The sequence below is a fragment of the Danio rerio genome, chromosome 12 (genome assembly GCF_052040795.2).
Source record: "Danio rerio strain M-AB ecotype USA chromosome 12, GRCz13ab, whole genome shotgun sequence".
Classification (NCBI taxonomy): domain Eukaryota; kingdom Metazoa; phylum Chordata; class Actinopteri; order Cypriniformes; family Danionidae; genus Danio; species Danio rerio.
This window is the reverse complement of record NC_141032.1, coordinates 25,904,492-25,917,688: the sequence shown is the minus strand read 5'-3', so window position 1 is coordinate 25,917,688 and position 13,197 is coordinate 25,904,492. Positions and strand designations below refer to the sequence as shown.

Below are 13,197 nucleotides of genomic sequence, written 5' to 3'. Positions count from 1 at the left end.
CAAGCAGCAGATACGTGATCTCGATGAGAAGACGAGAAAACACCTCTCAGAGAAAAGAGAAAACGAAACCGCAGTGACGTAAGCGCACAGCGGAGGCGCGCAGCTAGCTGATTCCTCTTATCAGCGAGCACACGTCTGAAAAAGCTTCAGAGGGAACTATGGACAATCACTGAGTATGCGTCCTGCTGTGAACACACTGACTGAAAGGTAGGCAAACTGCTGGTGTTTTATAGATATCATTTATTTTGTTTAGTTATTTTTATGCTTCATTAGCCTATACTATTTCGAACAACGTTTAGAGTAGGCTAAATACTGTGGATTATTTAATAGGGCTTTTGGCATATGCTTGTCAGCACCCTTTCTAGTTACTCTTTTTGAGCACCGGTTCTTTTCATCAGTAATGAACAGCCTTTATTATTAAAAATTCATTATTTAACATAAACCAAAAATGGATATTCAGTGATGGTTGCCAAATCTGCATGTTAAAAACTCATCCAACTGCTATTCAAAACTATCCCCAAAGTGTCCGAGTCACACTCTTGGGTGTTAGGATGTTCTTCATTGTGTAAGATTCAAATGCACAGCAATAGTGTAAAAGTACCCCAGTTTCTACAGGAAACAAGAAGTAAATTTGGCAGCAGTGTATAGGGTTGTATTTCTGCAATGCTTTGGAAAGTTTTGTTTTTTGTGTGTATATCAGTCACCCGATCACACCATATCAATTTAGAAACAGCACATGTAATAGGTCAAAAATGATAAAACATAAAAAAAGTGATTGCATTTATTATGATTCAGCCATTCTGATAAATCATCTTGGGCTAGTCATTATTACTGCTAGCATGTCCCTCATAATTGGTCATTTTTGACCTCAAAAATGCTGTTATATTTTGTTCTTGTTTGTTTGTTCTTGAGGAGAAAAAAGAGAGTTAATACAATGAAAAAGTTCCATTTGTCATTCATTTTAAAGATGTTTTAAGCCACCCCTCACTTGCATGCAAAATAGAGCAGGCAAGCTGTTCAGGAAACATACCTGACCACACAGCAAACATACATATGGGTGCAAAAACAACGTGGATGAATGCATTCATTTCAATGTGTTGATGTTTCTAATGATCAAACATTTTGTTTTATTATTCAATCAAGGATGGAGTATGACAATGGAAATTCTTGTATAGAACTGCTTCTTGCACACATGAAAATTGAGGACTTCATTCAAGAGGCAGAACATTTCTACAGTGTTGGTGAGGTGGTGGAATCTGGTATTTCGTTTGAGGAAGGTTTCTCGCAAGAAGAGATGGACGAGAATGAGGAAACGGCACATGACCTAATTAAACATGTACAAAAGACTGGAAAGGTCCGTTATGGGACAACATCTGACCTCCTGGACTTTGTGAATATGGTCTCAAACACACCATCCTCCTCTCTTTTAGATGTTGGTAGAGAAATGGGTGTTCTAGTGAACAAGGTAAGCTTCATTGGTTCTAAAACTTACATCAATATTTGAAGGGTTTCTGAGGCCTTTCCACCGGCTTCTTAAATTAAAGCATAAAGACTTAAATTTGTATGATCATGAGAGTAAATATTGCATGCATTGAAAAACATCAAATATATAGTCAATCCTTCACAGTCTTTATTTTCAATACAAATATCTATACATCATACTGAATTATACTGAGAAAAAATGAGCTTATTCTATAAACAAGATCCCATTTTTATCAAACTTACTTCTAATCACTGGCACTGAATAATATGTAATTTTGCATTTCAAGTAAATCTTTATTTGACATTTGTACAGGAAAACAAGACAAAGATAGGAAGAGCATTATTTTTTTGTTGTGCGATTTGAAGAGTAAAAGTTATTTACATATTCTAGTTTTGTGACCTGCTTTGGGAGTTACATAATCCCGTGTAAAGGAGTGTTTATACTTGTTTAGCAAGATAGCCTTTGGTGTCATAAACACCCTGCTTTGTCCCTACAGACAGACATGATCATTAAAGAGGGGCATTATCGCATCGACTTGGACGTCCTTCTCTTTCCGTGGAAACTGACCTACAAGCCTCAAGGCCCTGGACACGTTCCCAAAGGCTCATTTGGGAAGGTCCATCTGGCTCAGGACACCAAAACTCGGAAGCGAATGGCATGCAAATTAGTAAGTAAGGGAATGCAAAGTATGTTTGTTTCCGGAATCTTTACAGGGTTTTACTTTTTTTTTGCTTTGGCAAAGGTAGATGTTTTCACTCAACTAGGAGGTTTTTATGGACATAGCTTTCCTACTGGGAATCCGCATTCTATTATCAGTAAGGTTCAAAATATTACTTTGAAAGCACTCTAATAAGAATCAAGCATAGAGTTCATTCATCATCATCAGCAGTTGTCACATGAAGATAAATCAAGGAAAAGACACATGATACTGAATGATGTTGTGATGAACTTATGTTTCAGCATGTGATGATGACACATGGCTTTATTAACTACAGCCTAGTGAAAAATCGTTCTGAAAAGCGAAACAGGTTTTGCAGAAACTGTAGCAGCAGTGAAAAAGTGTTTAAAAATGAGGAACAGCACTTTTGGGAAACAACACAATTTCCCTAAAATGTTCAAAGGGTCAGTATGCAGCACGTAGTGTTTGAACAGAAACTGAGAATGGCACTAACGCACACAGGAAGTGGACAGAAACGCCCCCTGTGGAAACATGCAGCCTACAAAGGCGTCTTAAATTAGTGGCAGAGTGCAGATGAAAATTCGATCTTGTGGTCAAGTTTAACAGTTGCAGTCCTCTTTTAGACGTGTGAATTAAACAGCTTGCCATGTAAGAACTGGATGGATAAACTTTACTTAGTCTACAAGGAATTGTCTGCTTTGGTGGAACGTGATTTGGTGGAACAAATGACAGACAGGTTGTCCCTCTCTTGTGCCAAGGAGCATGTGATGAAAGGAAATATTTTATTGCAAAAAGGAAGTTGATTTCATGAAATGATATGAGGGCACATACATTTAAACAGATAAATCCTTTATAATACCTGCAATCTTTCAGAATAGTCAGAATATGCAGAATAATATTTTTGGTGACTTTAGCAAAGTATTTTTCAAACTTAGAACATTAACCTTGTGTTAATGACAAAAATTGTGATTTTGTGAAATTGATGTCATCATGCACTGATAAAAGTAAAATGGTGGGCAACGGGATTGTATTTGTCCATGCCTGCAGTATTTATAAAAACACTTTGACAACTAGTGGTCTGGCATGCATATTACATTATATTTATTCATTAGTAGGATTATTTTGTTTCTTGTGGAATTGTTATGGTTTGACACATTTTTTATGGCAAAGCAAAAACATTTCCATTTTTATTACATCAATATCATGTAAATGTTCCCTTGATGTAACTTCAAAAGGGTTAAATAATTAGTTGTTGTAATAATTAGGAGTATAAATTAGAAATATCACGCAAGCAAAAATGCTGCCCAGATTCATTCAAAAGTATTGATTCATTCCGGAAAGCCACTATGAATCCGTTTCTCATAAATGCATAAATAATAAATTAACTTCAGGTCTATTTAGGACAAAAAAAAGACATTCTTTCAACAAATTCTTTACACATAATTTGAAATAACTCGGAAATTACAATTACAGAAAATGTGCACTATCCATTAACAGATGTTGGTAGGTTTTGGATCCACCAGTAATCATTTGGTCAAGCAGGCATGAGCACAGTAAAAAACAGCCAAAACAGACATTTATATAATTATCCTGATGATATATCAGTTCTATTAATCTTTACATAGCGAGTCTGCAATTTGCAGTTTTATTATGTTTTGCTTGTATATTTGTTTTTGACTGCAAGACTATAGGGAAATGTGGCAAAACCTCACAATATGACAATAACTATATGCATTAACTAAATTAATTAAAGCTTGATTGGTGTGAAAGTGCAATCATTGTACTTGCTTAATTTTAGGAATTGTGTGAATCATACATAGGCTGGAAATATACAGCAGTTTTGGTTTACTTTCATATATGAATGCTTAAATAGCATGTATTTTTATGTAGAAAAAAACTATAAGCTTGCTCATTTTTTGGTGTTCTTTCATAAAATATGAATCTTAGAAATTAAGTGTACTTTCTCTCCAGATTCCTGTGGAGCATTTCAAGCCTGCAGATGTCGAAATCCAAGCCCGGTTCCGGCACGAGAACATAGCAGAGCTATATGGGGCCTTGCTGTGGGAGCAGACGGTGCATTTGTTCATGGAAGCTGGCGAAGGAGGCTCGGTGTTAGAGAAGCTGGAGAGCTGTGGTCCAATGAGAGAGTTCGAGATCATTTGGGTCTCTCAGCAGGTTCTGCGAGGCTTGGAGTACTTGCACTCTCACAACATTATCCACCACGACATCAAACGTAAGAGCTCTGGCTTGCATCATTAAGGGCTTTTTTCTGAAATATCACTGCAGTTTCCTACCAAGTACCTGTTTATTACTGCCACACCACAGCTGCTCTGAAGTGGAATGCTTCAAAACAAATTTCAAAGCGGGGTCAAAGCAGTTCAGTACTTTTTTTCTTGCAACCACCGGTACTTGTTATTTCCCCTTTGAATGCAACAAAAGGTGCACTGTATGTGAATCTGATGTTGGCTGTGGTCAAGAAAGGTATTCTGCTTATTTGACAGAACTAAAAAGTAACTGACAAGAGAATTGACCACAGGCTACAGAAGTAGTTTTAGTTCATGACCTTCAAAGAGGAGGAACACAACATAATTTAATGCAGCAGGGGTGTAGTTGACAACATTCTGCTAGGATTTAGTCATACACAGGGGCCAATCGGTGTACAGCTTATGACTTCTGGCATCTGGAATTTCCAGTCAGGAGAGCAAGTGATTACTCAAATCAAATGTATTACTTTCAGGGGCTTATTCAACAGGCCATTTCTATTTCAACTTCAACAACAGTTAGACTGAGAGAGTAAAATGACAAGAGAGAGAATTTCAGTGAAAATGACTGACCAATCAGAGTATGCTCTAGGCTGTAGCCTGCTTTTGTGGTTTTGAGGACTGGCTTCTTGACATTTGGGTTGGAGAGGAAACAGTTTTTTTTTTGTTGGGTGAAGTATAGGGGGAGAGCAAGAAAAGGGGGTTTTGCTGATTTGTTTTGCTTCTGAAAAACTAAAGCTTAGTTCTTGTATTCACTGTTATATACTGCTGGTAACTCTTTAACTCCTCAAAGCCCGATGAAACACAAAAGTTTACAAAACGTATAATTGATATTAGGAATTGGATGACTAGTAAATTTCTTTAGAAATATATTTATTAAAGCACAGGTTTTACTCAGACAAATAAAAAAGAAAAACCTCTCTAACCCTTAAAAGATGTTGAATTAAGTCTTCGTCATTGGTCAAGAACTTGGATGTGATATTTGATAGCAATTTGTCATCTGTAGGCCACATCAGATGACAAATTGCTATCAAATATCACACTCAAATTATTAACTGGTGACGAAGACTTAATTAAAACATAATATTTAAATTATACTGCATAAAATAAAATAAAAAGTGTGCTGCCAGGTGCCCTGCAGACCTAATAAGCAAACTACAGCTGATTCAAAATGCAGCATCCTCAGTGCTTTCTAGAACTGAAAAGTATGCAGATATTTGTTGCAAATTCTATTGACATTAAATACAATACACAACTCCTTCACTCAGCTTTGAAGTGTTAAAATCAGGATGCAGGTTTAGAATTTCTAAAGCCTGAAAAAATGCTTTTAAAAAGTAATTTATCCCAATTGCAGTTGTAGTCTTAAATCGGATCACTGTTTGAAGTTGTCAAGAATGATCTTCAGTAATGTGTATGGGGCTAATTTGGCTTTTATGTTTTTAACTGTTGATAAGTGTTTACTATTGTGTGATTGCTGTATGGTTGTATGTATGCAGTTGTTGTCTTAAATCAAGTGTTAAAGACAAATTTCCTTTCTGTGCCAAGCAGGATGGACAATAAAGTTTAAACTAAACTACTGTAAACTAAACTAAACAAAACATGTTTGTCATGGAGACGATTTTCTTTAAGGTCTCAAACCTTTCAAATCCTCAAAAAATGGCAATTAGCCCTGACCAACTTTCTCCCTATTAAATATTGTATTAGTTTTCAAATGTTGATAATTAATTACAAAACCCTGTATGGTTTAGCTCTGCATGAGTTGAGTGAGTGCCTTGCAATACAGCTGTTCATGTTTGAAAAATGTGACTGGCTGAAAATTAACTGTATCAAAGCAACTACAGGCAATGCAAAGATCTATGCAACTCAAGTCAAAAAGTATGCTTCATTTTCACACATGAATTCACAACCATTTGACCTAAACTACAATAAAGTCTTAAAATTAGGTGGGAGAGATAATGTATCAAATGTAAATTACCATGCTCTCCAGATAAGTTTGGTGCTGTGACTAAATTTCTTCAAATCACAAGTAACAAAGAAGCTCTGCACAAAAAAATCACAGAAGAAAAAAAGAGAAATAATGGATGCCTCAGGGTCAGAGTTGGACATTTTTTTCATTATCAATACAAGTCTTGAACAAAAATGAATAAAATTATTGATGGAAAACAACAATGTTATGATGAATCACACTAGAATCAAAGCTAAAGATGGAAACTACTTAGTAAAAAAAATTTTAGTGCATCTCAAGAATTTAGATGGGGTTTAAGTCAATTGGTGGTCAATTCACGTGTGAAGCTGAAGCCTTTTTTTACACTATAAGCCAGATTTATTGCATTCTCAACCTAGAATATAATCATGGGATAAGTCTTTAGAAATAGTTTCTGGAAATATAAAACACTACTCATTGCATGAGCTTGGGTAAAAAGCATTTCAGTGCAACATGAAACACGGCAGACACAAGTACTTTGCACACATGTACAGTTGAAATCAGAATGATTAAATTCCCTTTGAATTTTTTTTCTTTTTTAAATATTTCCAAAATTATTTTTTACAGAACAAAGGAATTTTCACAGTATGTCTGATAATATTTCTTTCTTCTGGAGAAAGTTGTTTTATTTCGGTTAGAAAAAAAGCCGCTTAAAGATAAAAGATAAAATAAATCAGTTATTAGAAATGAGGTATTATTACTATTATCTTTAGAAATGTGTTGAAAAAATCTCTTGCTTAAACAGAAATTGGGGGGAAAAAATAACAGGGGGACTGATAATTAATGTGGTTTAATAATTCTGACTTTAACTGTTTATTATCAAAAGTAGAAATCTCAAACATCTCTGCACACTAAAAGTTGTAATTATATAATCATTTTGTCTCTGCAGCCAGCAATATTGTGCTGATGTCTGCCAAAGCAGTGCTGGTAGACTTTGGGCTTACAGTACAGATGAAGGACGATGTTTATGTTCCTCGAGACCTACGTGGCACTGAGGTGAGTGTTTGTGCACTTGTGTCGATATTTGGTCTTTCACTGTTTGATGAGTAAATGGTAGTTTAAAGCTAAGTTCTGCTTTAGACACAATGCAGAATTTGGCAGATCCTGATTCTGCTGGTGTCAGTTAATACATATTGTACTGTATGTACATAAAAATGCTGGTTTAACAAACTGAAAGACGATCTGAAAGGCACACACACTTTTTTTTTATCCCTCTCGGCTGACATTCTGTTCCCAAACTTTCTTTGGGAAATGCCCAAATGGTTACAAACACATGCACATTAGCAGCCTAAAAGTTGACTTTTTGCCCCTTTTTTTAGTCATTCTTGGAAAGTCCAGTGTGCCTTGTTGACCAGTATAAAAGATTCCCCACTTAGAATAATAAAGTTGTTTACTGTGAAGCAGTACAGATGTTGACTAGAATATTTGCCTGTTACATCAGAGGTTGTTTTTCATATTTATTTCACTCAGACTGTGCAAGCCTGTCAAAACCAGTTGTCAGTGCCTCTGCGTATGTGGTCATTTTTAGTCATGTTTCTTGTTTTTCCTTCTGTACAGATGTACATGAGTCCAGAGTTGGTTTTGTGTCGGGGCCACAACACAAAAACTGACATCTACAGTTTGGGGACCACAATCATACACATGATGAGTGGCAGCCCTCCGTGGGTTAGAAGATATCCCAGAACAGCCTACCCATCATACCTATATATAGTGAGTTTGCAATTAGCATTTTGATTATGTTTTGCTTGTATATTTGTTTTCAACTGCAACAGTATTGGGAAAGTCCCTTAACGTGGAATAACATCACAATACGACACTATACTATATGCATTAACCACTGAGCAAAACCCATAAATGCCATGTGGGCTGATGTCATAGCCTGATGACATAAAGGTTTCTGTTAGCACAGCACATATGAGACAAATTATATTTTTGTTTATTATTTTTAATAATAATTAGTTTTATTTTCCGTAGTGTTATCTATTTAAACCACTTTAAATGCTACGTGTGCTTAATTAAAAAAATACAGTAATCTGGTAATTTAAAAAATTAAATTCTCTATTTATGTTTTTTTATTCGGGTTTCTAATTAAAACACTTGAATAGTTTATGTCAATTTTTATGTTTTAAATGCATTATAACTTCAACAAATATATTAATTCTTTATAGTTGTATAGTTTATTTCCTTTTCGTCATAGTTTTTCCTATAAAGAAAAGAATCACAAGTTTTATCTTGTGATGACAAGTTCTTCTTTCCATTTCATGCAATTTCCCACTTTAAGAAAACTAAATCTGCACTTCAAGCTTCCTCAATATGTTGCCGATTATTCAGAACGTGGCAGCTGTAGTCTCGCTGTAATAGCTGCACATGTATCAAAAGCAAACTTACCCTGGCTAAAAAAGCCATTGTATATTGTTTGCAATTCAACAGGTTTCACTTCTCTCGACACTCAATACACTTCCTTTTTATGTAAATACAAGCACTGTGTCTCTTCCAAGCATGTGGCTGCTTGCGAATGCACCTGCGCCAATAATGATTTCCACTGTTTGCAGATCCACAAACAGGCCCCTCCACTAGAGGACATACCTCAAAGCTGCAGCCCGGCGATGCGCAGGCTCCTGGAGCATGCTCTCGAAAGGGTGCCCTCACAACGGAGTTCTGCCACAGAGTTACTGAATGAAGAAGCCCTCCATCCATCTCGAGAAGACCAGCCACGCTGCTGGAGTTTGGATTCTGCACTGGAGGAGGGAACACATCCACTGCTGCGACAGTACAGCCAGTTTTCAGACAGCACACAAGGTACTGCAAAAACACACACGCAGTCAGAGTTATTTGTATTTTCAGAAATCAATGAAATTGGTCAATTTAAAACAAAGAAAAGGATTGCAAAGAGCTTGAAAGTAATTTTTGCATCAGCATTGGATCCTCAAACTGTCAATAAAACGTAATAGCTCTGCTCACCTCACATTTCAATGAGTGGAGCACCAATACTTGTTTGCAAAGCAATGTTGTTTCAATTAATACAGTGTTTTCTTTATTGCAAAGCAATATATCTGTAAATGCTAAATTTGATGAGTTTGAGCAGTGGAGGAGAATGTCTTAGGCAGTGTTGCCAGATTGGGCAGTTTCCCATCCAATTGGTCGGTTTTTAATTTGATTGTGCAGGGTAAAAATGGCATAGGTGGTTTTGAAACTTACATTTTCTAAGTAATTTATTTAACAAAACATAACTGTGTGCTCCCACTCTACTCAGTTAGTTGTGTCAAGTGCATAGCGCAAACCACGTGGGCCCACCTGCAAGAGGAGGTGAAGGAAAGTTGTATCAAAATCTGATTCCCCTTCACGTGCATCACATAGCGCCTGCAGTTAAATTCACAGCTGTTTATCATGACACTTTTAGCATGCTTTTTTCCGCAATTAACTGCAAGAAAAAACATAGAAGCGTTGTCTGATTGACAAGCAGCACCTATTTATGTTTAAATAAATTTAAATGCCAAATGGGACGAATTTATACCATATGTTGTGATTCTGTGTAGTGTACAGTAGGTTGCTGTATGGTTAAATTATGACAGTTAAAGTAACTAGTTTAATTTAAATTTAAATAAATTAAAACGAAATTAAATATTAATCTATTGTTTTGGGCTGAGGTTTTTTGTGCATTTGGGTGTGTTTTGGACAGTCATGTCTTAAAAACTAAAACTGAAAACTTAATTTACTCAAGAAGAGTGTGTTCAGGGATTGAAATTTATATTATCTGAAAACTGATTTAAAACAGCATGTTTGTAAAAATTATTTTATTGTCTTTGTGTCAAAAAGAAAAACTAAACACTTGCATACAGTATCTACAAAAAACTTTTAATTATTAATGAACAAAACAAAGAAAATAAGAAGTATAGAAAATAACAAGTTTGGAAAATAAAGTACTCTACAATACAAAATCAACTTTTGTTTAACTTTTGTAACCCATTAGCAAATTTACTAAACATTTAATTACAATCATGAGTATTCACTGATGAATTAAAGAATACAGGCACAGCAGCTCATTTTCGTAATGATTATTGCAGACCATAAACCAGCAGAAATCAGATAAAATGCAGCAGAACTGGTCTTGATAAAGTGCATGTCCTGTAAATCTACCAACAATACAGATACAAAATGGGTTAAAGGGACAATTAAAAAAAAAATTACCCCCTTCCTCACTATTTACTCACACAAGTGATTCTAAACTTTCCTGAATTTCTTTCTTCTTCTGAACAAAAAACAAGATATTCTGAAGAATGTTGTAAAAAACAGCCATTTATCAAAGAAATTCATACACGTTTGAAACAAGTGGAGATAGAATAAATGATGAAAGAATTTTCGTTTTTGCATGGACTATCCCTTTAAGACATTTAACTAACCACACAAATGCCAGTAAACAGACCGTGGTGAACCTTAGTATATTGTAATGCAATTTACTTGATTAATTTAAATGCTCTCCATCCATACATTCCATTTGAAATCATCTTAATGCAAATTCAACAAGATCAGATGCAAAAATTAAAACGTTCACAGTTTAGCACTTTCACAGGTCGCTAGTAAGTCCTGACAGTTTTTTTTTTAAATGATACAAGGTTTTTCTCCAGTGATGTACATCATGTAAACTTAATTTAACTGAGATCTTTTCCTCTTGTGTTTTCAGACTCTTCGTTGTACACTGAGGATTCTGGGCACTCTAAGAAGAAAGGTTCCCTCTACATAGATCTGGGCGCCTTTGCTGGATACTACAATCTGGTTAGAGGACCTCCGTCAAGCGAATATGGCTAGTTCAGCTGGACTTTTCTTAAGGACTAATCGAGTACTTGCAACGCTTGCATTCATATACATGCCGTCAGAATCGCATTATTGGATCGGTTCAGTGGAAACAAACATATCCACAAGATGATTTCGCACGCAGTATATAATGTCCTGAATGAGGTCAATGTGTGCTGACTGGACAATGAGCTGTGCTGTTGGAAATGGATGCAAAAGACATTTAAGACTTCTTTAAGAGAAGAATAAACTGGGCTTTTTATGGGCTATATGCACACAGACTTTTAATTTTAAGCCAGACAGCGCAAGGGCTTCCGGTGAACTGTCTTTCCATTACAAAACTGTCACGTTTAGAATAGAATCGGATTTCTTTAAAAATCAGTGATCTACACTGCCTGTTAGATATACGATATGAAGTGGGTCTCAGATCGTACAAGAAAAACTGCATTAAATTCCAATTTCCCCTATCATGTCTTTAAAATATGACAGTTTTATTTTCAAAAGAATTACTGCGCTAGCCTGTTGCTACTGATGGATGCTAATGGTTACAATAATCTTTCAACTCGTTTTACGCTTGAACAACTAAATTAATTAACTGAATTAACCTAATCTATTTAACTGAATGTATTGTAATTACATTACAACATCGATGCTGTAAAAACAACCTTGTGAAATTGAAAATAGTCACATTAAGCTTTCACCGGTAGTTTATCGTTGGCTTTATAACTGTAGCTGTGCATAGAACCCATTGGTTGATTGACGGTTTGTGAGGTGCAGATTTGTGAATGCACTTAATGATCATCTGTGTTTTTAGACTATGAATATATAATATATAACAGCATACTGGATATGAAGTAGCACTAACAGTACAATTCCACCAAAGAATATATATATATATATATATATATATATATATATATATATATATATATATATATATATAAATAAAATAATAATAATAATATGTTTCTCTTTTTAAAAAATAAAACTAAAGTAATGTTGATTTAAAAAGCGGACATCACATTATCACATTATTATAATTTACATGAACAATGCAGAATTATTGTGACATTGGACTATGTTTAAGTTTAAGCGACCACTGATAAAGCAGGGTGTAAGTCAAAGTAAGTGATTATGAAATAAAGTAAAAAGTCTGGCCTTTAATGAGAGTAAAAAAGTTTCTGATATAAAAAATAATAATATCAGATAGGATTTAATATCAGATAGCATGCCGATATTGTGAAAAGTTGCTGATACTGTATGCTCATATATTTATGCGGATGATTATTGTTTTATTTTATTATCATAGCTGAATATTTCTTATTTTTGATCATAGCAGTGCTAGCATTTACAAAATGTATGTATGCATCTCTCCAATGAACTACAAAAGCTGGTCTCTATTATAAATTATACACACTCTGACCTAAATTTATAGTTTTTTTAAAATAGTAATCATAATATGCGTGAATCTACTGAATGCTACGTGAATCTTTGACTTAGCAACAAACTTCAGCAAACCATTTCAGTTTACTTTATGTTTTGCTATCCATGTGAGTGTTTTGCTTTTGAATAACTTTATCCATTTAAAAGGTCACAAAAATGACACTACAACATCTTTTATTTCCAGCAAGTGTTTTCATTTACTGTAAATAATATCAATTTTATGCTTATTCCCATGGAATGTGTTTTTGTTGAGTAGTTGCAATGCAATAAAACATGCACTCAAAATCTAATGTTCATAAAAGTGGCTATACATATTTTTGTGAGACCAACAACATTCTGCAAGTCTACTGTCTGTAAATCTTTGTTATTGCAAAGTCCTTTTTTGGAAGTAATACTGCAATATATTAGCATATATTATCTCCCTATATTTTAAATATGCTTTATTTGATGATTTTATAATCAAATGTTGTGATCTTGTGATTTCAGATAACTAAGTAAAATCACATTATGGCTGTTGCAAGCAGTAAACAGTTCTTTAGAAGTTTCTTAGTCATTC

General features: G+C 34.8%; 1 protein-coding gene across 1 annotated transcript; it reads left to right on the top strand.

The window, feature by feature from the left end:
* Nucleotides 1–148: 148 nt before the first annotated feature.
* On the top strand, nt 149–12,931 carry map3k8 (mitogen-activated protein kinase kinase kinase 8). The gene is made up of 8 exons (XM_087276282.1): nt 149–207; nt 1,144–1,465; nt 1,980–2,150; nt 4,134–4,395; nt 7,297–7,403; nt 7,965–8,117; nt 8,960–9,206; nt 11,089–12,931. Exons 1-8 carry the CDS (start codon nt 176–178, stop codon nt 11,211–11,213), a joined length of 1,419 nt encoding a protein of 472 aa, XP_087132408.1. The 5' UTR covers nt 149–175; the 3' UTR covers nt 11,214–12,931.
* The last annotated feature ends 266 nt before the right edge of the window (nt 12,932–13,197 follow it).